The sequence below is a fragment of the Somniosus microcephalus genome, chromosome 15 (genome assembly GCF_052327205.1).
Source record: "Somniosus microcephalus isolate GS21.2 chromosome 15, FLI_Smic_1.0, whole genome shotgun sequence".
Classification (NCBI taxonomy): Eukaryota; Metazoa; Chordata; class Chondrichthyes; order Squaliformes; family Somniosidae; genus Somniosus; species Somniosus microcephalus.
In genome coordinates, this window is record NC_141001.1 from 123,236,100 (window position 1) to 123,261,510 (window position 25,411).

A 25,411-nucleotide genomic window follows, 5' to 3' on the forward strand; every position below is an offset into this window, starting at 1 on the left:
TGGCCAGCAATTGTTCCTCAACCAATACCACCAAAAACAGATTTAACTGGTCATTCCGTGGGATCTTGCTGGTTACAAATTGGCTGCAGTTTTTACCTACATAACAGTGACTGCACCTCAACAGAAGTTCATTGGGATGCCCTCAAGATGTGAAAGCTCTTCCTTTCTTTACACATTTAAATTTACCTTTACAGAAACTTATATACAGGGCCTTTTAACGTAGAAACAGATGGCAAGGGTTGGGTCAGGAGTGCTTTGAACGGTGGGGGAAGAGGTGGTAAGATGAAGGTTTTGGGCGGGAGGACCGAGCTGAGACAGGTGGAAGGAAGGCTCGACTACGGATGATGAAGCTGAGGGAACGGTGGAAACACTGGATGGGCGGGAGTTTTCTTTTTCCTACAAGCACTCGCCTCCCACCGGCACTGGGTTCACTCAGGAGAAAGAAAATAATACATTGCTCCAACAGGGCTTGACAGGGTAGATGCAGGGAGGATGTTTCCCCTTGGCTGTGGAGCCAGGAACCAGGGGTCACAGTCTCGGAATAAGGGGTCGGCCATTTAGGACTGAGATGAGGAGGAATTTCTTCACTCAGAGGGTGGTGAATCTTTGGAATTCTGTGCCCCAGAGGGCTGTGGATGCTGAGTCGTTGAGTATATTCAAGGCTGTAGATCGAGAGATTTTTGGACTCTAGGGGAATCGAGGGATGTGGGGATCGGGCGGGAAAGTGGAGTTGAGGTCGATGATCAGCCATGATCTTACTGAATGGCGGAGCAGGCTCGAGGGGCCGAATGGCCGACTCCTGCTCCTAATTCTCATGTTCTTATTGAGGACTTGACGGTTGCTAATGTAATGAAGAAATGGGTGTATTGTCTCTAGGTTTTGTAAATCAAATTCACTGACTGAACCAGTGGTAGATTGCTCTCAGCGTTGGAGAACTAGAGGGCCAATACTGGATGTCTCTGTAATTGATGCCATCTGATAATCAATGTTCCCTTTAAGCTGCGCAGCGCTCCAGGGGTCTCGGGCTTTTAAATTGAAAAAACCACGCATGCGCGGACTTTTGAATGGGCCGCGCAGCCCGTTAATGTGGCCGGGCGGCGCAAAAGCAAATGATGGGGAACATTGGTGATAATACTGTCCGTCCAGCCTCAGATCATGTGACAAAACGAATTATAAACACTTGGGCTTTTACCCCGGTCTGTCTTGACTGGTGGAAGTGTCTTTGACAGCATCTGGGATCAATAAGAATTTCATAATTTCAGAAGCCCTTTAGGTCATTTGATTCGTGGCGAGTTTGTGTTCTTGTTAAAAATGGAAGCAAAATTTTGCTGCCCCCCAATATTTTTTTATCTAGGTTTTGGTAGATCTCATGAAAGTAAGCCCTATTCATGGAGCACATACATTGTTAAACTCAGTCACACTGTTGGGTCTGCTCCTACTATGAGTGCTTGAATAAAATATAGTAACTTATAAGACCAACGTTTTTACATGTCAATTTAGCACAGCAATGATTTAAGACGCTCCAGCTACAAAGGAGGCCTCGTCAGTACTTTCACTAAGATATTATTTGTTCAACAATGATATTTGTGTGGCGACACCGTGGTTCGCACTCTGTATTGAGGTCTCGCATGTCTGCTGTGGATTACTGACCACAAGGTGGTGTCAGGAAGGTTGCACAAAGCTGCCTACTTCTCTGAAGATATTCCTTACAGAGAGAGGATGTGTATGTAAACAGGCCCATAATGAACACAGCGGCTCATCTGCACTTAAATGGCCTCTGGGGCTCTGTCCATTAAGCATGTGGTTCTCCACCGCTACAGTGCCGACTAGGACAGAGATACTGGGGAGCTTAATAGCGAGCGGCACCCTGAGTAAGCACTTACCTTTGGGGGAAATGAGAATAGCAGAGTGGCAGTACATTCTTTAATTAGGGCGATGGACTGTGACCAGAAATAATTACTGATTGAGAGAGAGAGCGCGATCAATCTATTGAAATTTGCCAGCGATCACATTTCATCGCTAACCAGCTCCACCCCCGTGGAATGCACATTTTGTGTCCTGTGGGAACTCCGGACACTTCCCGTGTCCTGGACAGCCACGTGTGCAGGAGGTGTCGTCAGCTGGAGGAGCTCAAGCTCCAGGTTTCGGAGCTTGAGCAGCAGCTGGTGTCACTGCGGTGCATCCGCGAGGCTGAGAGCTACGTGGATAGCACGTTTGAGGAGATGGTCACCCCGCAGCGTAAGCATATGCAGGTAGAGAGGAAATGGGTGACCACCAGATAGACAAGGAGGACCAGGCAGGTAGTGCACGAGTCCCCTGAGTGCATCTCACTCTCTAACCAGTATTCAGTACTGAATCCTGGTGAGGATGATGGTTCCTCTGGGAAGTACAGCCAGAGCCAAGTCCACGGCACCACGGGTGGCTCAGCTGTACAGGGGGGAGGGGGAAGATTGGGAAGTCAGTAGTGGTACGGGATTCAGTAGTTAGGGGAACAGACAGGCGTTTCTGCGGCTGCAGACGTGATTCCAGAATGGTATGTTGCCTCCATGCTGCCAGGGTTAAGGATGCCACTGAGCGGCTGCAGAACATTCTGAGGGGGGAGGGTGAACAGCCAGAGGTCGTGGTCCATGTCGGTACCAATGACATAGGTAGAAAGAGGAATGAGGTCCTTCAGGCAGATTTTAGGGAGCTAGGAAAGAGATTGAAAAGCAGGACCTCAAAGGTAGTAATCTCTGGTGCCACGAGCTGGTGAGTACAGAAACAGGAGGATAGAGCAGATGAATGTGTAGCTGGAAAGATAGTGCAGGAGGGAGGGCTTCAGATTCCTGGGGCATTGGGACCGGTTCTGGGGGAGGTGGGACCTGTACAGGCTGGACGGGTTGCACCTCAACAGAGGACCAATGTCCTCGCGGGGGGGTTTGCTTGTGCTGTTGGGGAGGGTTTAAACTAATTTGACAGGGGAATGGGCACCAGGATGTAGCATTAGAAAGGAGAAACAAAGTGCACAAAGGATTGAGAGAGACAGATAGCACCAGAGTAAGAAATAGTAAGGTATTAGGTGGGGTCAGACTAAGAGAGAATATAAGACGATCTAAGAGAGGTTTACAGTGCATGTGTGTAAACGCACGAAGCGTGGTAAATAAGGTTGGTGAGCTGCAGGCGCAAATAGCCACATGGGAATATGATGTCATGGTGATAACGGAGACCTGGCTCAAAAAGGGCAGGATTGGGTATTAAATATTCCTGGTTATAAGGTGTTCAGGAAAGATAGGGAAGGGAAGAAAGGAGGTGGGGTGGCAGTAATGGTTCAGGAGAATGTTACAGTGCTGGAGAGAGAGAATGTCCTGGAGGGGTCAAGGACAGAATCTATTTGGTTAGAGTTAAGAAATAATAGAGGTGCCATTACACTACTAGGTGTATTCTATAGACCGCCAACTAGTGGGAAAGATATGGAGGAGCAAATTATCAGAGAAATTACTGAGAGGTGCAAGAACTATAGAGCAGTGATAATGGGGGACTTCAACTATCCTAATATAGACTGGGATAGTAATAGTGTAAAGGGCAGAGAGGGGGAAGAATTTCTGGTGTGTTCAGGAGAACTTTCTTGATCAGTATGTTTCCAGCCCAACGAGGAAGGAGGCATTGCTGGATCTGGTTCTGGGGAATAAGGTGAGTCAAGTGGAGCAAGTGTCAGTCGGGGAACATTTAGGGAACAGTGATCATAGTATCAGAAGGTTTAGACTAGCTATGGAAAAGGACAGGGAGCAATCACTAAGGAAGTGGTACTCGGTAAAATAATGGGACTCGAGGCGGATAAATCACCTGGACCTGATGGCTTACATCCTAGGGTCTTGAGGGAAGTGGCGGTAGGGATTGTGGATGCATTGGTAATAATTTTCCAAAACTCCCTGGACTCGGCAAAGGTCCCGGCAGACTGGAAAACTGCTAATGTAACACCCTTATTTAAAAAGGGCAGTAGACAGAAGGCTGGAAACTATAGACCGGTTAGCCTAACATCTGTGGTAGGTAAAATTTTGGAGTCCATTATTAAGGAGACAGTAATAGGACATTTGGATAATCATAATTTAATAGGGCAAAGTCAGCATGGTTTTATGAAGGGGAAGTCATGTTTGACAAATTTGCTGGAGTTCTTTGAGGAAGTAACATATAGGGTGGATAAAGGGGAACCAGTGGACGTAGTGTATTTAGACTTCCAAAAGGCATTTGACAAGGTGCCACACAAGAGATTATTGCTTAAGATAAAAAATCACGGGATTGGGGGTAATATTCTGGCATGGATAGAGGATTGGCTATCTAACAGAAGGCAGAGAGTTGGGATAAATGGTTCATTCTCAGACTGGCAATCAGTAACTAGTGGTGTTCCGCAGGGGTCAGTGCTGGGTCCCCAACTCTTTACAATCTATATTAACGATTTGGAGGAGGGGACCAAGTGTAATATATCAAAGTTTGCAGATGATACTAAGATGGGAGGGAAAGTAGTGAGTGAGGAGGACATAAAAAACCTGCAAGGGGACATCGACAGGCTAAGTAAGTGGGCAGAGATTTGGCAGATGGAATACAATACTGGAAAGTGTGAGGTTATGCACTTTGGCAGGAAAAATCGTAGAGCAAGTTATTATCTTAATGGCAAGAAACTGGAAAGTATTGAAGTACAAAGGGATCTGGGGGTCCTGGTGCACGAAACTCAAAAGGTTAGTATGCAGGTGCAGCAAGTGATTAAGAAGGCCAATGGAATGTTGGCTTTCATTGCTAGGGGGATAGAATATAAAAATAGGGAGGTATTGCTTCAGTTGTACAAGGTATTGGTGAGACCGCACCTGGAATACTGCATACAGTTTTGGTGTCCATACTTAAGAAAGGACATACTTGCTCTCGAGTCAGTACAAAGAAGGTTCACTCGGTTAATGCCGGGGACATATGAGGCGAGGTTGAGTAGATTGGGACTCTACTCATTGGAGTTCAGAAGAATGAGAGGCGATCTTATTGAAACATATAAGATTGTGAAGGGGTTGGATCGGGTGGATGCGGGAAGATGTTCCCGATGATGGGTGAAACTAGAACTAGGGGGCATAGTCTTAGAATAAGGGGCTGCTCTTTCAAAACTGAGATGAGGAGGAACTACTTCACTCAGAGGGTGGTAGGTCCATGGAATATGCTGCCCCAAAAAGCTGTAGAAGCTACATCATTGCATAAATTTAAAACAGAAATAGACAGTTTCCTAGAAGTAAAGGGAATTAAGGGTTACGGGGAGCGGGCAGGAATTTGGACATGAGTCTAGGTTCGGATTGGTCATGGCCCTGTGGGTAGCGGAGCGGGCCCAGGGGCCATGTAGCCTGATCCTGCTCCTATTTCGTGTGTCTAATTCTGTTAGATTCAGGAGATGGTTCTGTGATAGTGGATTGGCGGTTAGGATCAGATCAGCCATGATCTTATTGAATGGTGGAGCAGGCTCGAGGAGCCGATTGGCCTACTCCTGCTCCTATTTCTTATGTTCTTATGTAATCTAGAGTAAAAATATTTAATTGGAGGAAGCAAATTTCAGTGGGATGAGAACGAATCTGGCCCAGGTAAATTGGAATCAAAGACTGGCAGGCAAAACTGTAGTGGAACAATGGGCTGCCTTAAAGAGGAGATGGTTCGGGTACAGTCGAGGTACATTCCCACGAGGGGGAAAGGGAGGGCAACTAAAGCCAGAACTCCCTGGATGACAAAAGAGATCGGGGGCAAAATTAAGTCACGCCCCCTTTGGGGCGGTAACTTCGCCAGGGCGCTGCTTTTAGTGCCCTGAAGAAATTAGTGCCCCTGCGGCCAAAATTCATCGGTAGCGCCCCAAGAGGGAAGCGGGGTGCTGTAACCATTCTATGATTCTGTGTCTGGTTATAATGTGGCCGTATTTCTCTCTCAAATGTTATATGAATACACCATTGCTCCCTCCCTGGATTTATTTTAATTAGCTTCCTGGAACACTTTACAATATTCCTACACGCCTCTGGTCTGCCTGGAGTGACAACAGGTACTGTCTCCCCTGCTGCAGCAACCCCAGACGTGAGCTGCATTTACAGCATGTGTCCGGCACCCAGTGTCTGCACTGTAGCTCGAATAGTAATAGACTTCAAGAGGACATAGACAGGCTGGTGAAATAGGAATAAACGTGTGAAGAAATAAATACCCATTCAATCTTGCAGTAATAAAGGATTTGGTTTCAATAGGTTGCTGCGAAGCCGAGCACGTGGTGGGACATAGAGTGACTCACTGAAAACACCAGCGATATCCGAAGCTGAAAGAGGCTTACCAATACAGCGGCATAATCTGCGGATAAAAATAGTCCCATCATGGGATCTGATCAACAACTTCCAGCAGAGAGCTATAAGTGCAGCCAGTTACCCCAAGGAAAAAAACACATGTTAATGGATAGTGTACCATTCATAGAATGACATAGAATTACAGCACAGAAACAGGCCATTCGGCCCCACTGCTCCATGCCGGTGTTTCGCCTCCACACCAGCCTCCTCCCACCCCTCTTCACCTCACCCCATCACCACAACCTTCTATCCCTTTCTCCCTCGCGTGTTTATCCAGCTTCCCCTTAAATGCATCTATACTATTCGCTTCAACCACTCCCTGTGGTAGCGAGTTCCACATTCTCCCCACTCTCTGGGGAAAGAGGTTTCTCCTGAATTCCCCATTGGATTTATTAGTGACTCTCTTATATTTATGGCCCCTAGTTCTGGTCTCCCCCATAATTGTAGTAAACTGAATAGCAATTACATTAACTGTCACCTCAGTAACCTTCAACCAAATATTGTGCACCCACTGGGAGACACCGGCCTTTCCAAACCTCCAGGCCCCCACAACTCAAACAGGCCAGAGCAATAAATATACGGGCAACTCGAGCTGAGGCACCTGGGCTTTGAGGGCTGCATGTCACTCAGTCATTTCAACAGCCCTGAGCTAGAGAACGGGGACTTCATTCAAAGGCCAAATGCTTAAAAACAAAAGGATAAAATGTATTGGAATGTTTGTGTGAAGTTGGTGTTTGATCAGATGTAACGCAAATGCCGTTCTCTGCACTCTGTAGGATTAAAGAGATGACTGATGAGGAGGAGTGCTGTATCTGTATGGATGGTCGCGCTGACCTCATCCTACCCTGCACTCACAGTTTCTGTCAGAAGTGCATTGATAAATGGTAAGTCTGTTCACCCTCCGTTCCTACATCACAACAGTGACTAAACTACAAAAGGTACTTCATTGGCTGTAAAGCGCTTTGGAACGTCCGGTGGTCATGAAAGGCGCTATAGAAATGCAAGTCCGTCCCTCCCTTCCTCCCTGTCTCCCTGACAACAGAAGGCACGGCCACCAATGGTTGAGCGATTATAATCAGGGATACTCGAGGGCAGAATCAGAGGCGCGCAGATATCTCGGAGAGTTGTGGGGCTGGAGGAGACTACAGAGATAGGGAGGGGCGAGGCCATGGAGGGATTTGAAAACAAGGATGAGAATTTTGAAATTGAGGTGTTGCTTAACCGGGATCCAATGTAGGTCAGCGAGCACAGGGGGTGATGGGTGAATGGGATTTGGTGCGAGTTAGGACACGGGGCAGTGAGCACAGGGGGTGATGGGTGAAAGGGACTGGGTGTGAGTTAGGACACGGGGCAGTGAGCATAGGGGGTGATGGGTGAACGGGACTGGGTGCGAGTTAGGACACGGGTCAGTGAGCACAGGGGGTGATGGGTGAACGGGACTGGGTGTGAGTTAGGACACGGGGCAGTGAGCACAGGGGGTGATGGGTGAACGGGACTGGGTGTGAGTTAGGACACGGGGCAGTGAGCACAGGGGGTGATTGGTGAATGGGACTTGGTGCGAGTTAGGACACGGGGCAGTGAGCACAGGGGGTGATGGGTGAATGGGACTGGGTGTGAGTTAGGACACAGGGCAGTGAGCACAGGGGGTGATGGGTGAACGGGACTGGGTGCGAGTTAGGACACGGGGCAGTGAGCACAGGGGGTGATGGGTGAATGGGACTTGGTGCGAGTTAGGACACGGGGCAGTGAGCACAGGGGGTGATGGGTGAACGGGACTGGGTGCGAGTTAGGACACGGGGCAGTGAGCACAGGGGGTGATGGGTGAACGGGACTGGGTGTGAGTTAGGACACGGGCAGCGAGCACAGAGGGTGATGGGTGAACGGGACTGGGTGCGAGTTAGGACACGGGGCAGTGAGCACAGGGGGTGATGGGTGAACGGGACTGGGTGTGAGTTAGGACACGGGGCAGTGAGCACAGGGGGTGATGGGTAAACGGGACTGGGTGTGAGTTAGGACACGGGGCAGTGAGCACACGGGGTGATGGGTGAATGGGACTTGGTGTGAGTTAGGACACGGGCAGCCGAGTTTTGGATGACCTCAGGCTTATGTAGGGTAGAACGTGGGAGGTCAGCCAGGTGTGCGTTGGAAGAGAAACATGGAAATTTGAGCATAGGATGAGATCGTTCAGCCCTTCTTGGATATTGGTGCAAGTAAGAAAGGGTTGTCCTATGAGGAGAGATTGAGTAGAATGGGCCGATACTCTCTGGAGTTTAGAAGAATGAGAGGTGATCTCATTGAAACATACAAGATTCTGAGGGGGATTGACAGGGTAGATGCTGAGAGGTTGTTTCCCCCTGGCTGGAGAGTCTAGAACTAGGGGGCACAGTCTCAGGATAAGGGGTCGGCCATTTAAGACTGAGATGAGGAGGAATTTCTTCACTCAGAGGGCAGTGAATCTTTGGAATTCTCTGCCCTAAAGGGCTGTGGAGGCTCAGTCGTTGAGTATATTCAAGGCCGAGATCGATAGATTTTTGGACTCATGGAGAATCAAGGGATGTGGAGGTCAAAGAGCAACATGATCTTATTGAATGGCGGCGCAGGCTCGAGGGGCCGTATGGCCTGCTCCACTCTTAATTCTTATGTCCCCCACTGAAATCGCTTTAGTTTCCTCTGATTTGGTTTTATTGAAATGAACACATCGAATCTCAGAATCACTTGTCTGTCCCTCCCTCGCAATAACATAGAAACATAGAAAAATAGGAGCAGGAGTGGGCCATTCGGCCCGTCGAGCCTGCTCTGCCATTCAATATGATCATGGCTGATCCTCTATCTCAATACCATATTCCCGCTCTCTCCCCATACCCCTTGACACCTTTTGTGTCTAGACTTCTATCTATCTCCTTCTTAAATATATTCAGTGACTTGGCTTCCACAGCCTTCTGTGGTAGAGAATTCCACAGGTTCACCACCCTCTGAGTGAAGAAATTTCTCCTCATCTCAGTCCTAATTGTCCTACCCCGCATCCTGAGACTGTGACCCCTCGTTCTAGACCCCCCAGCCAGGGGAAACATCCTCCCTGCATCCAGTCTGTCTAGCCCTGTCAGAATTTTATACGTTTCAATGAGATCCCCTCTCATTCTTCTAAACTCTAGTGAATACAGGCCTAGTCGACCCAATCGCTCCTCATACAACAGTCCTGCCATCCCAGGAATCAGTCTGGTGAACCTTCGCTGCACTCCCTCTATGGCAAGTATATCCTTTCTCAGATAAGGAGACCAAAACTGCACACAGTACTCCAGGTGTGGTCTCACCAAGGCCCTGTATAACTGTAGTAAGACATCCTTGCTCCTGTACTCAAATCCTCTTGCAATGAAGGCCAACATACCATTTGCCTTCCTAACTGCTTGCTTTCAGTGACTGGTGTACAAGGACACCCAGGTCCCTCTGTACATCAACATTTCCCAATCTAACACCATTTAAATAATACTCTGCCTTTCTGTTTTTCCTACCGAAGTGGATAACTTCACATTTATCCACGTTATACTGCACCTACCATGTATTTTCCCACTCACTCAACTCGTCTAAATTGCCTTGAAGCCTCTTTGCATCCTCCTCACAACTCACAATCCCACCTAGTTTCATGTCGTCAGCAAACTTGGAAATATTACATTTGGTTCCCTCATCCAAATAATTGATATATATTGTCACTGATACACATGTTACAACTTCCAGCAGCCCTTCGTATTTCCACAAACCGCCCTTCGTATTTCCACAAACCGCCCTTCGTATTTCCACAAACCGCCCTCCGTATTTCCACAAACCGCCCTTCGTATTTCCACAAACCGCCCTTCGTATTTCCACAAACCGCCCTCCGTATTTCCACAAACCGCCCTCCGTATTTCCACAAACCGCCCTTCGTATTTCCACAAACAGCCCTTCGTATTTCCACAAACCGCCCTTCGTATTTCCACGAACCGCCCTTCGTATTTCCACAAACCGCCCTCCGTATTTCCACAAACCGCCCTCCGTATTTCCACAAACCGCCCTCCGTATTTCCACAAACCGCCCTCCGTATTTCCACAAACCGCCCTCCGTATTTCCACGAACCGCCCTCCGTATTTCCACGAACCGCCCTCCGTATTTCCACGAACCGCCCTTCGTATTTCCACGAACCGCCCTTCGTATTTCCACGAACCGCCCTTCGTATTTCCACGAACCGCCCTTCGTATTTCCACGAACCGCCCTTCGTATTTCCACGAACCGCCCTTCGTATTTCCACGAACCGCCCTTCGTATTTCCACGAACCGCCCTTCGTATTTCCACGAACCGCCCTTCGTATTTCCACGAACCGCCCTTCGTATTTCCACGAACCGCCCTTCGTATTTCCACGAACCGCCCTTCGTATTTCCACGAACCGCCCTTCGTATTTCCACGAACCGCCCTTCGTATTTCCACGAACCGCCCTTCGTATTTCCACGAACCGCCCTTCGTATTTCCACGAACCGCCCTTCGTATTTCCACGAACCGCCCTTCGTATTTCCACGAACCGCCCTTCGTATTTCCACGAACCGCCCTTCGTATTTCCACGAACCGCCCTTCGTATTTCCACGAACCGCCCTTCGTATTTCCACGAACCGCCCTCCGTATTTCCACGAACCGCCCTCCGTATTTCCACGAACCGCCCTCCGTATTTCCACAAACCGCCCTCCGTATTTCCACAAACCGCCCTTCGTATTTCCACAAACCGCCTTCCGTATTTCCACAAACAGCCCTTCGTATTTCCACAAACAGCCCTCCGTATTTCCACAAACCGCCCTCCGTATTTCCACAAACCGCCCTCCGTATTTCCACAAACCGCCCTCCGTATTTCCACAAACCGCCCTCCGTATTTCCACAAACCGCCCTCCGTATTTCCACAAACCGCCCTCCGTATTTCCACAAACCGCCCTCCGTATTTCCACAAACCGCCCTCCGTATTTCCACAAACCGCCCTCCGTCTTTCCACAAACCGCCCTCCGTCTTTCCACAAACCGCCCACCGTCTTTCCACAAACCGCCCTTCGTCTTTCCACAAACCGCCCTTCGTCTTTCCACAAACCGCCCTTCGTCTTTCCACAAACCGCCCTTCGTCTTTCCACAAACCGCCCTCCGTCTTTCCACAAACCGCCCTCCGTCTTTCCACAAACCGCCCTTCGTCTTTCCACAAACCGCCCTTCGTCTTTCCACAAACCGCCCTTCGTCTTTCCACAAACCGCCCTTCGTCTTTCCACAAACCGCCCTTCGTCTTTCCACAAACCGCCCTTCGTCTTTCCACAAACCGCCCTTCGTCTTTCCACAAACCGCCCTTCGTCTTTCCACAAACCGCCCTTCGTCTTTCCACAAACCGCCCTTCGTCTTTCCACAAACCGCCCTTCGTCTTTCCACAAACCGCCCTTCGTCTTTCCACAAACCGCCCTTCGTCTTTCCACAAACCGCCCTTCGTCTTTCCACAAACCGCCCTTCCTCTTTCCACAAACCGCCCTTCGTCTTTCCACAAACCGCCCTTCGTCTTTCCACAAACCGCCCTTCGTCTTTCCACAAACCGCCCTTCGTCTTTCCACAAACCGCCCTTCGTCTTTCCACAAACCGCCCTTCGTCTTTCCACAAACCGCCCTTCGTCTTTCCACAAACCGCCCTTCGTCTTTCCACAAACCGCCCTTCGTCTTTCCACAAGCCGCCCTTCGTCTTTCCACAAGCCGCCCTTCGTCTTTCCACAAGCCGCCCTCCGTATTTCCACAAACCGCCCTCCGTATTTCCACAAACCGCCCTCCGTATTTCCACAAACCGCCCTTCGTATTTCCACAAACCGCCCTTCGTATTTCCACAAACCGCCCTTCGTATTTCCACAAACCGCCCTTCGTATTTCCACAAACCGCCCTTCGTATTTCCACAAACCGCCCTTCGTATTTCCACAAACCGCCCTTCGTATTTCCACAAACCGCCCTTCGTATTTCCACAAACCGCCCTTCGTATTTCCACAAACCGCCCTTCGTATTTCCACAAACCGCCCTTCGTATTTCCACAAACCGCCCTTCGTATTTCCACAAACCGCCCTTCGTATTTCCACAAACCGCCCTTCGTATTTCCACAAACCGCCCTTCGTATTTCCACAAACCGCCCTTCGTATTTCCACAAACCGCCCTTCGTATTTCCACAAACCGCCCTTCGTATTTCCACAAACCGCCCTTCGTATTTCCACAAACCGCCCTTCGTATTTCCACAAACCGCCCTTCGTATTTCCACAAACCGCCCTTCGTATTTCCACAAACCGCCCTTCGTATTTCCACAAACCGCCCTTCGTATTTCCACAAACCGCCCTTCGTATTTCCACAAACCGCCCTTCGTATTTCCACAAACCGCCCTTCGTATTTCCACAAACCGCCCTCCGTATTTCCACAAAGCGCCCTCCGTATTTCCACAAAGCGCCCTCCGTATTTCCACAAAGCGCCCTCCGTATTTCCACAAAGCGCCCTCCGTATTTCCACAAAGCGCCCTCCGTATTTCCACAAAGCGCCCTTCGTATTTCCACAAACCGCCCTTCGTATTTCCACAAACCGCCCTTCGTATTTCCACAAACCGCCCTTCGTATTTCCACAAACCGCCCTTCGTATTTCCACAAACCGCCCTTCGTATTTCCACAAACCGCCCTTCGTATTTCCACAAACCGCCCTCTGTATTTCCACAAACCGCCCTCTGTATTTCCACAAACCGCCCTTCGTATTTCCACAAACCGCCCTTCGTATTTCCACAAACCGCCCTTCGTATTTCCACAAAGCGCCCTCCGTATTTCCACAAACCGCCCTCCGTATTTCCACAAACCGCCCTTCGTATTTCCACAAACCGCCCTTCGTATTTCCACAAACCGCCCTCCGTATTTCCACAAACCGCCCTCCGTATTTCCACAAACCGCCCTTCGTATTTCTACAAACCGCCCTCCGTATTTCCACAAACCGCCCTTCGTATTTCCACAAACCGCCCTTCGTATTTCCACAAACCGCCCTTCGTATTTCCACAAACCGCCCTTCGTATTTCCACAAACCGCCCTCCGTATTTCCACAAACCGCCCTTCGTATTTCCACAAACCGCCCTTCGTATTTCCACAAACCGCCCTTCGTATTTCCACAAACCGCCCTCCGTATTTCCACAAACCGCCCTTCGTATTTCCACAAACCGCCCTCCGTATTTCCACAAACCGCCCTCCGTATTTCCACAAACTGCTCTCTATCTCCCTGCTCAGAATGGGTCGGCAGCCGTTGGCAATTTCTGATGTGTTGCTCTTATTCATTTCCTGCGAGATTGTTACTTCCATCTCTCCAATTATATCCAGCTCTTGTATCATCATGTAACAATAATTAGGGTAAGTGATTCAACAGGAACTTGCATTTATACAGCGCTTTTATCGTAAAACGTCCCAAGATGCTTCACAGAGCAGAATCAGACAAAAATTGACACTGAGCCAAAGGAGATATTAGGATAGTGATTAAATGCTTGGTTACAGAGGGTAAGTTTTATGGAGGGTCTTAAAGGAGAAAAAAGAGGTAGAGAGATGGGAGGGAATTCCAGAGCTTATGGTCTAGACAGCTGAAGGCACAGCCATCAGTGGTGGGACAAAGGGAGTGGGGGATGCTCAAGAGGCCAAAGTTGGAACATAGTTTTCTTGGAGGGTTGTGGGGCTGAAGGAGATTACAGAGGTAGGGAGGGGCGAGGCCATGGAGGGATTTGAAAACAAGGATGAGAACTTTAAAATGAAGGCGTTGCTTAACCGGGAGCCAATGTAGGTCAGCGAGCACAGGGGGTGATGGGTGAACGGGACTTGGTGCGAGTTAGGACATGGGCAGCAGAGTTTTGGATGAGCTCAATTTTATGGAAGGTGGGAGGCTGTCGAGGAGTGCGTTCGAATAGTCGAATCTAGAAGTAACAAAAGCATGGCTGAGGATTTCATCAGCAGATGGGCTGAGGCAGGGGCGGAGACGGCGATGTTACAGGGGTGGAAGTAGGCGGTCTTGGTGATGGCGAGGAGATGGGAACATCTTATGATGGATCTCTACCCTTGATGCACGTCTGATATTTTGCATTTAAAAGTCCCAGCGGCAGTGAAAATGCCAGTGTGTGAGTAATTGTGAATCACTTGCCCTGCCACTAATGCCCAGGGCTAGACTCGCAGGTCTGTCTTTAAAATCATCTCATGCTCTCACAGATCAATCTCTTGTGTCTGCTTACAGTCATCTTTCTCTGATGTCATTGTCTATACCTTTAGGTGCTCCATTTATCTGTAATGCCAAAAGCTTATTTTCAGAGCTCCTGTCTTTGGTGTTTATTTAAATCTCGGCCTTCCACACCTGCCTTTCCCCGTTTTACCCTTTAGTTCTGTTTGCCTGTTCTCTCCATGACTTGTTCAACCACATTCCTGCCCACCGAAGCATTAGCTTCACCTCTAAATCTCGTCTAAACGAATCTCAATCGTTCTGTTACTTTGGTGTTTAAATGCAAGTTGTTGTTGTTGTGCCCAGACCTTCGCTCCCCACTATCCGTAGGGGATACACACCATCCTTCCTGTGCAAACATTCTGCAATTGAAAGCTGCAGCCCAGAAGCAGGCCATTTGACCCATCAGGCCTGTATTAGTGTTTCCCCTAATGACCCACCTAATCTAATCCCACTCTTTTGCTCACTGCCCACACCCTTTAATGTGCCTCTTTTTAAAGTAACTAATTTTTCTTTCAAAAGAAGTTATGGACTATGCTTCAGCAGTGACATAGAAGTCCCCATACTACCCACCCTTGTGTAACTAAATCCTCCCTACTCTTACCCAAAAACTGGCAGCTCCTGCACACGGCATTTAATGAACCACAACCAAATTGGTAGCGTTCCCTGGGCGAGGACTCCCGGAGAGCTGGTCTCGCACTGGTGCAGTGTAAGGGGGAGGTTGAGGCACGTTGCTGGGCAGTGTAGGGAGAGCTTTACCCTGCATCTACCATAAAACCGCTGCATAAGTCACATCTTTGTGCATTGAATGTCAGCTTGGCTCACTGGTAGCACTAACAGCCTCCTGAGTCAGAGGGTTGTGAGTGCAAGCCCCACTCCAGGTCGTGAGCACATGGCCTAGCACTGAGAGAGTGCTGCTGCATTGTCGGATGTGCCTGCTTTTGGATGAGGCATTAAACCAGGATAAGGCCTGCCTGCTCGGATAGATCTAAAAGATCCTGTAGCACTATTTTAAGAAGACCAGAGAGTTCTCCCGGTGTCGTGCCCATTGTCTCCCATGTCTTGCTGGTTATCTCGTTGCTGTTTGTGGGAGCTTGCTGTGCACAATTGGCTGCCGGGTTTTCTACTTTACAACAGTGACTGCACTTCCAAAGTAATTCATTGGTCATGAAGCACTTTGGGATGTCCCGGGGACGTGAAACGGTGTTATATAAATACAGGTGTGTTCACTCTTTGTTCCTTTCTTTAAGCGCCTTGGGACGTTTTACTACATTAAAGGCGCTATATAAATGCAAGCTGTTGTTTCTATTTGAATCCAGAATGTCTTTCGGGTGAGACGTTAAACCAAGGCCACGTCTGCTCTCTCGGGTGGATGCAAAAGATCCTATTTTGAAGAAGAGCAGGGGAGTCCTCCCCGGTGTCCTGGGGCCAATATTTATCCCTCAATCAACATCACTAAAACAGATTATCCGGTCATCATCACATTGTTGTTTGTGGGAGCTTACTGTGCGTAAATTGGCCGCCGCGTTTCCTTCATTATAACAGTGACTACACTTCAAAAATATTTCATTGGCTGTAAAGCGCTTTGGGACGTCCTGAGGTTGTGAAAGGTGCTCTGGAAATGCAAGTCTTGTTTTTCTTTCTAGAACTTATACTTGTGCAGTGCCATCTGCTCTGAAGGTCTGGCTGCAGTAGCTTAGCCTCAGAGCCCCGAGGCAGTGAGGCAATGCACCGCTGAGACCTGCGTTTACGCCTGCAGTTTGCCTTTCCGCTGAGTGGCTGACCTCGGCTGCTCAAGTGTATTAAACCGGGAGCCAATTTCGAATCCCTTTTCTGCCCAACCCCAAGGCATATGCTGTAAACTCCTTTCCTGTTTCTGTCCCCAGGGGGGAAGAAACGGGCCTGAAAATGTTCCTTAAGCTTTGCTGTGTGGCCGAAAGTCTCACATGTTTTCTGTAAGAGGCAGGGTGCACGGTTACTGGCTCCTGAATTAGCTGGAAGGAGCTGCTAATGTAATGTATTCACTGACAAAACTTACAGCAGCCTGAGGCAGCAAATAACAACATCTTGCATTTAACGTAGTAAAACGTTCCAAGGCGCTTCACAGGAGGATTTTAAGAGAACAGTTTAACACCGAGCCACATAAGGAGAAATTAGGACAGGTGACCAAAAGCTTGTTCAAAGATGTAGGTCTTAAGGAGCATCTTAAAGGAGGAGAGAGAGGTAGCGAGGCGGAGAGGTTTAGGGAGGGAATTCCAGAGCTTAGGGCCCAGGCAGCTGAAGACACGGCCACCAATGCTGGAGCGATTATAATCAGGGATGCACAAGAGGCCGGAATTGGAGGAGTGCAGAGATATCGGAGGGTTGCAGGGCTGGAGGAGATTACAGAGATAGGGAGGGGGCGCGGACATGGAGAGATTTGAAAACAAGGATGAGAATTTTAATATCGAGGCGTTGCCGGACCTGGAGCCAATGTAGGTCAGTGAGCACAGGGGGTGATGGGTGAACGGGACTGGGTGTGAGTTAGGACACGGGGCAGTGAGCACAGGGGGTGATGGGTGAACGGGACTGGGTGTGAGTTAGGACACGGGGCAGTGAGCACAGGAGTGATGGGTGAACGGGACTGGGTGTGAGTTAGGACACGGGGCAGTGAGCACAGGGGGTGATGGGTGAACGGGACTGGGTGTGAGTTAGGACACGGGGCAGTGAGCACAGGGGGTGATGGGTGAACGGGACTGGGTGTGAGTTAGGACACGGGGCAGTGAGCACAGGGGGTGATGGGTGACCGGGACTGGGTGCCAGTTAGGACACGGGGCAGTGAGCACAGGGGGTGATGGGTAAACGGGACTGGGTGTGAGTTAGGACACGGGGCAGTGAGCACAGGGGGTGATGGGTGAACGGGACTGGGTGTGAGTTAGGACACGGGGCAGTGAGCACAGGGGGTGATGGGTGAACGGGACTGGGTGTGAGTTAGGACACGGGGCAGTGAGCGCAGGGGGTGATGGATGAACGGGACTGGCTGTGAGTTAGGACACGGGGCAGTGAGCACAGGGTGATGGGTGAACGGGACTGGGTGTGAGTTAGGACACGGGGCAGTGAGCACGGGGTGATGGGTGAACGGGACTGGGTGTGAGTTAGGACACGGGGCAGTGAGCACAGGGGGTGATGGGTGAACGGGACTCGGTGTGAGTGAGGACACGGGGCAGTGAGCACAGCGGGTGATGGGCGAACGGGACTGGGTGTGAGTTAGGACACGGGGCAGTGAGCACGGGGTGATGGGTGAACGGGACTGGGTGTGAGTTAGGACACGGGGCAGTGAGCACAGTGGGTGATGGGTGAACGGGACTGGGTGTGAGTTAGGACACGGGGCAGTGAGCACAGGGGGCAATGGGTGAACGGGACTGGGTGTGAGTTAGGACACGGGGCAGTGAGCACAGGGGGTGATGGGTGAACGGGCCTGGGTGTGAGTTAGGACACGGGGCAGTGAGCACAGGGGGTGATGGGTGAACGGGACTGGGTGTGAGTTAGGACACGGGGCAGTGAGCACAGGGGGTGATGGGTGAACGGGATTGGGTGTGAGTTAGGACACGGGGCAGTGAGCACGGGGTGATGGGTGAACGGGACTGGGTGTGAGTTAGGACACGGGGCAGTGAGCACAGGAGGTGATGGGTGAACGAGACTGGGTGTGGGTTAGGACACGGGGCAGTGGGCACAGGGGGTGATGGGTGAACGGGACTGGGTGTGAGTTAGGACACGGGGCAGTGAGCACAGGGGGTGATGGGTGAACGGGACTGGGTGTGAGTTAGGACACGGGGCAGTGAGCACAGGAGGTGATGGGTGAACGGGACTGGGTGTGAGTTAGGACACGGGGCAGTGAGCACAGGGGGTGATGGGTGAACGGGACTGGGTGTGAGTTAGGACACGGGGCAGTGAGCACAGGGGGTGATGGGTGAAGGGACTGGGTGTGAGTTAGGACACGGGGCAGTGAGCACAAGGGGTGATGGGTGAACGGGACTGGGTGCGAGGTAGGACACGGGGCAGTGAGCACGGGGTGATGGGTGAACGGGACTGGGTGTGAGTTAGGACACGGGGCAGTGAGTACGGGGTGATGGGTGAACGGGACTGGGTGTGAGTTAGGACATGGGGCAGTGAGCACAGGGGGTGATGGGTGAACGGGACTGGGTGAGAGTTAGGACACGGGGCAGTGAGCACAGGGGGTGATGGGTGAACGGGACTGGGTGCGAGTTAGGATACGGGGCAGTGAGCACGGGGCGATGGGTGAATGGGACTGGTTGTGAGTTAGGACATGGGGCAGTGAGCACGGGGTGATGGGTGAACAGGACTGGGTGTGAGTTAGGACACGGGGCAGTGAGCACAGTGGGTGATGGGTGAACGGGACTGGGTGTGAGTTAGGACACGGGGCAGTGAGCACAGGGGGTGATGGGTGAACGGGACTGGGTGTGAGTTAGGACACGGGGCAGTGAGCACGGGGTGATGGGTGAACGGGACTGGGTACGAGTTAGGACACGGGCAGTGAGCACGGGGTGATGGGTGAACGGAACTGGTTACGAGTTAGGACACTGGGCAGTGAGCACAGGGTGATGGGTGAATGGGACTGGGTGTGAGTTAGGACACGGGGCAGTGAGCACGGGGTGATGGGTGAACGGGATTGGGTGTGAGTTAGGACACGGGGCAGTCAGCACGGGGTGATGGGTGAACGGGACTGGGTTTGAGTTAGGACACGGGGCAGTGAGCACGGGGTGATGGGTGAACGGGACTGGGTGCGAGTTAGGACACGGGGCAGTGAGCACAGGGGGTGATGGGTGAACGGGACTGGGTGCGAGTTAGGACACGGGGCAGTGAGCACAGGGGGTGATGGGTGAACGGGACTGGGTGCGAGTTAGGACACGGGCAATGAGCACAGGGGGTGATGGGTGAACGGGACTGGGTGCGAGTTAGGATACCGGCAGTGAGCACGGGGTGATGGGTGAACGGGACTGGGTACGAGTTAGGACACGGGCAGTGAGCACAGGGGGTGATGGGTGAACGGAACTGGTTACGCGTTAGGACACTGGGCAGTGAGCACAGGCTGATGGGTGAATGGGACTGGGTGCGAGTTAGGACACGGGGCAGTGAGCACGGGGTGATGGGTGAACGGGACTGGGTGTGAGTTAGGACACGGGGCAGTGAGCACGGGGTGATGGGTGAACAGGACTGGGTGTGAGTTAGGACACGGGGCAGTGAGCACAGGGGGTGATGGGTGAACGGGACTGGGTGTGAGTTAGGACACGGGGCAGTGAGCACAGGGGGTGATGGGTGAACGGGATTGGGTGTGAGTTAGGACACGGGGCAGTGAGCACGGGGTGATGGGTGAACGGGACTGGGTGTGAGTTAGGACACGGGGCAGTGAGCACAGGAGGTGATGGGTGAACGAGACTGGGTGTGGGTTAGGACACGGGGCAGTGGGCACAGGGGGTGATGGGTGAACGGGACTGGGTGTGAGTTAGGACACGGGGCAGTGAGCACAGGGGGTGATGGGTGAACGGGACTGGGTGTGAGTTAGGACACGGGGCAGTGAGCACAGGGGGTGATGGGTGAAGGGACTGGGTGTGAGTTAGGACACGGGGCAGTGAGCACAAGGGGTGATGGGTGAACGGGACTGGGTGCGAGTTAGGACACGGGGCAGTGAGCACAGGGGGTGAGGGGTGAACGGGACTGGGTGTGAGTTAGGACACGGGGCAGTGAGCACAGGGGGTGATAGGTGAACGGGACTGGGTGTGAGTTAGGACACGGGGCAGTGAGCACAGGGGGTGATGGGTGAACGGGACTGGGTGAGAGTTAGGACACGGGGCAGTGAGCACAGGGGGTGATGGGTGAACGGGACTGGGTGCGAGTTAGGATACGGGGCAGTGAGCACAGGGGGCGATGGGTGAATGGGACTGGTTGTGAGTTAGGACATGGGGCAGTGAGCACGGGGTGATGGGTGAACAGGACTGGGTGTGAGTTAGGACACGGGGCAGTGAGCACAGTGGGTGATGGGTGAACGGGACTGGGTGTGAGTTAGAACACGGGGCAGTGAGCACGGGGTGATGGGTGAACGGGATTGGGTGTGAGTTAGGACACGTGGCAGTGAGCACGGGGTGATGGGTGAACGGGACTGGGTGTGAGTTAGGACACGGGGCAGTGAGCACGGGGTGATGGGTGAACGGGACTGGGTGTGAGTTAGGACATGGGGCAGTGAGCACAGGGGGTGATGGGTGAACGGGACTGGGTGTGAGTTAGGACACGGGGCAGTGAGCACAGGGGGTGATGGGTGAACGGGACTGGGTGAGAGTTAGGACACGGGGCAGTGAGCACAGGGGGTGATGGGTGAACGGGACTGGGTGCGAGTTAGGATACGGGGCAGTGAGCACAGGGGGCGATGGGTGAATGGGACTGGTTGTGAGTTAGGACATGGGGCAGTGAGCACGGGGTGATGGGTGAACAGGACTGGGTGTGAGTTAGGACACGGGGCAGTGAGCACAGGGGGCGATGGGTGAATGAGACTCGGTGCGAGTTAGGACACGGGGCAGTGAGCACGGGGTGATGGGTGAACGGGAGTAGGTACGAGTTAGGACACGGGGCAGTGAGCACAGGGGGTGATGGGTGAACGGGACTTGGTGCGAGTTAGGAGATGCAGAAACAGCGAGCACGGGGTGATGGGTGAACGGGACTGGGTGCGAGTTAGGACACGGGGCAGTGAGCACAGGGGGTGATGGGTGAACGGGACTGGGTGTGAGTTAGGACACGGGGCAGTGAGCACGGGGTGATGGGTGAACGGGACTGGGTACGAGTTAGGACACGGGCAGTGAGCACGGGGTGATGGGTGAACGGAACTGGTTACGAGTTAGGACACTGGGCAGTGAGCACAGGGTGATGGGTGAATGGGACTGGGTGTGAGTTAGGACACGGGGCAGTGAGCACGGGGTGATGGGTGAACGGGATTGGGTGTGAGTTAGGACACGGGGCAGTCAGCACAGGGGGTGATGGGTGAACGGGACTGGGTGTGAGTTAGGACACGGGGCAGTGAGCACGGGGTGATGGGTGAACGGGACTGGGTGCGAGTTAGGACACGGGGCAGTGAGCACAGGGGGTGATGGGTGAACGGGACTGGGTGCGAGTTAGGACACGGGGCAGTGAGCACAGGGGGTGATGGGTGAACGGGACTGGGTGCGAGTTAGGACACGGGCAATGAGCACAGGGGGTGATGGGTGAACGGGACTGGGTGCGAGTTAGGATACCGGCAGTGAGCACGGGGTGATGGGTGAACGGGACTGGGTACGAGTTAGGACACGGGCAGTGAGCACGGGGTGATGGGTGAACGGAACTGGTTACGCGTTAGGACACTGGGCAGTGAGCACAGGCTGATGGGTGAATGGGACTGGGTGCGAGTTAGGACACGGGGCAGTGAGCACGGGGTGATGGGTGAACGGGACTGGGTGTGAGTTAGGACACGGGGCAGTGAGCACGGGGTGATGGGTGAACAGGACTGGGTGTGAGTTAGGACACGGGGCAGTGAGCACAGGGGGTGATGGGTGAACGGGACTGGGTGTGAGTTAGGACACGGGGCAGTGAGCACAGGGGGTAATGGGTGAACGGGACTTGGTGCGAGTTAGGACACGGGGCAGTGAGCATTGGGGGTGATGGGTGAACGGGACTGGGTGTGAATTAGGACACGGGGCAGTGAGCACAGGGGGTGATGGGTGAACGGGACTGGGTGTAAGTTAGGACACGGGGCAGTGAGCACAGGGGGTAATGGGTGAACGGGACTTGGTGCGAGTTAGGAGATGCAGAAACAGCGAACATCAAAGCTAGTTTTGCAACGCTCCATGCCAGGCTGACGGAGTGTGAGTGAAAATCTTGCTCTTTAATCCCCCCCTGAACTGAGAGTTTGTTTCATGTCTTTGTGGCAGGAGCGACCACAACCGGAATTGTCCTATTTGTCGACTGCAAGTGAAGGAAGCCGGCGATTCCTGGGTCGTGTCTGACGCACCTACTGAGGAGGACATGGCGAATTACATTCTCAAAATGGCAGATGAGGCTGGGCAGCCTCACAAGCCCTAAGACTGACGGGGATCGTGAATTCTCTGTCTGAAGAAGACTCCTTAAATCTGGCCTCTTTTATATTAAAAAAAACCTTTTTTTTTTAACAAGTTTGATGAGCACGGAGGCCATTGTACATCGGATCACTTTAATATTTGCCCGCGCTGTTTGATCATGAGTTGAAGCAGACAGCAGCCCGGCTGAAGTTCTTGGTTAGATAAATCCGTGGAGGAATTCATGCTCGGTCAAGTTTGCATTATGTTCACGTCTGTAGGACACTCCTTAGCAATCACTGCATTGTTTTGTTTGCATGTTCACCAAGAGAGAACTCTTGAGTGACTGCTTGTGAGACTTCATGTGAATTGATGAGCAGTGTTTTCCTTTTTAAAAAAGACCAGAACTTACAAGGTGATATTTGTGCCTGGGCTGTTCACTGCATGGGAGCTTTGATTACCGGACCGAGGGGGTTTGGCGGTGCTCTTTGTTACTAATCTTTATTGGTAGGATTTAAACATTTGATTTGTGCTTGTAATTGCTTGAAAAAGGTGTGAACCGGATAGAATGTAAGCTGGTGAATCTGCCTTTTGTGAGGGCGCTCCGAGATTGGGTTGTCAAATAAATTAGTATTTTGCAAATAGTAATTAATGAGGAGCAAGAACACAGTGAGACTGGCATCGTGTAAAAATCACCTGTTTTGGTTTGGAGTTTAAGGCCACTTAAAGGTCACTGCCTGTACCTCCTGTAGGCAGCTTGTATTTGGAACAAGAAAATCTACTAGAAATCTTTATTTAATATGTACCAATACTTTAATAGAAACATAGAAGATAGGAGCAGGAGTAGGCCATTCGGCCCCTCGAGCCCGCTCCGCCATTCAATGAGATCATGGCTGATCATCCAAATTCAGTACCCTGTCCCTGATTTCACGTTGTTGAAAAAAAATGTCTCAGCTGCCCTTTCTGCTTATGCATGTGGGCAACTATGGAATCCATAAAAACACAACTGTTCCGATATCTTTTGAATAATCTGCCGATTCGGCCCCGGATCACATCTGCATTTGCTGCTCCTTTTCCCCCATCCCTCCATAATCAGCTCATCTGGTTAAAAGATTCCTTATTTACGTCAGGAGGAGTTCCCCTTTTACCTCCTCCCCAAAAACACTTTGTTTTTTTTTAAGCCAATGGAACGTTTTGATTTTCACAAGCAGACTGTTTGTGAAAGCCGGGTATCGAAAGCTGTATTTTACTTGGAGCACTCCGTCAACCTCCCTTCTGTGTTGTGTAGAATGAAATGGTGAGCACTTTTGGAGTGAATTGCTGTGTCAGCGAGTCGGTGTACTGGTGCGATATTGAGCCGATGTGCTGCTGCAGTATTTATAAATTATATTAACACTTTAGCTGCTTGCCCGCCTGATTGGGCTGGGGGGGTGCGGTTTCTCCCCAAGAAATAGCAAAGCTCTTTGCTTCATGATTCGAATGACAAAACGTGCAGTTTAATGTTGGACTGCCGCAGGGAGCACAGCAAGTCGATGCGGAGCAGTGAAATGCTTCAGTTATCACATGCCTGAAAAGGGTTTCCGTAACCCACTCGAGGTATGTGCTCCTTGTCTGTGCAGCCTCCTCATTCACCGTAATATACGCAGTTCAAAACAGAGGCAAGAAATTCAAGTTCATGAAAACCTTAACCAGACTCCACATGTTCAGCAGACGGAACTCGAAGGTGATGATTGTAGCCTGCATCGCTGATACTTTAATTGCACACAGACGAGGTTAAAATGACTACTAAGTATTAAGCTGTTGTTTTTGATTATCAAAGGTGTCGATCGATGAATAAATGTACACTGATTTGCATTGTTTTGCAGGAAAAAATTGTGACGCTTACATGTCGGATAGTTCTGGAAAGTTCTCTGCTTTATTGGTGAAATTTTTTTTAAATTAGTTTTGACTGTTGTATTTATTAGAACAATAAAACAGTTTGCCCATTTACCGGAGTATTACCTGTCCTTGAAGTAGTGTTCACTCCCATCCTTCTATAATCACTGATCTTGGCAAACTGCGACAGTGCCCTGGTGAATACAGCCAAGACTAATCAGTGATGTTCCACAGAATCCCCACAGTGCAGATAGAGGCCATTTCGGCCCATCGAGCCTGCACCGACACATATCCCACCGATCCCCGTAACCCCTACACCAACACATATCCCACCCTATCCCCGTAACCCCATGTATTTAATCCCCCCCTAACACTAAGGGTCAATTTTATCATAGCCAATCAACCTAACTCGCACATCTTTGGACTGTGGGAGGAAACCGGAGCACCCGGAGGAAACCCAAGCAAACACGGGGAGAATGTGCAAACTCCACACAGACAGTCACGCGAGGCCGGATTCGAACCCGGGTCCCTGGCGCTGTGAGGCAACAGTGCTAACCACTATGCCACCGTGCCGTAAGTCAGGACTTACCTTGAATTGTTGCTGGTGGGGCAGGGGGAGAAGACTTGGCTGTGTATGTGTGCGTGTATAATTAATAGAAACCATTTGCGCAGGTTACATTTGTGATCCTGCCTATTATCCCAAGCTGCATAAGGAAGTCAGGAGTAAATATTGAATGTTTATCATTTTTAAACTATTTATGATATTCAGACATGAGTGTTGGGATTTTAAAGGAAAATTAATTTGAAGCCATTGTGGTTGGTTGGGGTGCTAGGGACGGGTCGTGTCTGAGATATTCATGAACAGAGGAATTGCTAGACAAAAAATGACCAGGGTC

The 25,411-nt window shown here is 51.1% G+C and overlaps 1 protein-coding gene across 3 annotated transcripts in view; it reads left to right on the forward strand.

The window, feature by feature from the left end:
• The window catches only part of rnf141 (ring finger protein 141), a 191,167-nt gene extending 166,538 nt beyond the window's left edge, over window positions 1-24,629 (forward strand). For all 3 annotated transcript variants that reach the window (XM_086008391.1, XM_086008389.1, XM_086008390.1), the window contains 2 exons: window positions 7,100-7,207; window positions 22,518-24,629. In XM_086008391.1, coding sequence (XP_085864517.1) covers window positions 7,100-7,207; window positions 22,518-22,668 — 259 coding nt within the window. In that variant the 3' untranslated portion in view covers window positions 22,669-24,629. The remainder of the gene's footprint in view (window positions 1-7,099; window positions 7,208-22,517) is intronic.
• Window positions 24,630-25,411: the final 782 nt, after the last annotated feature.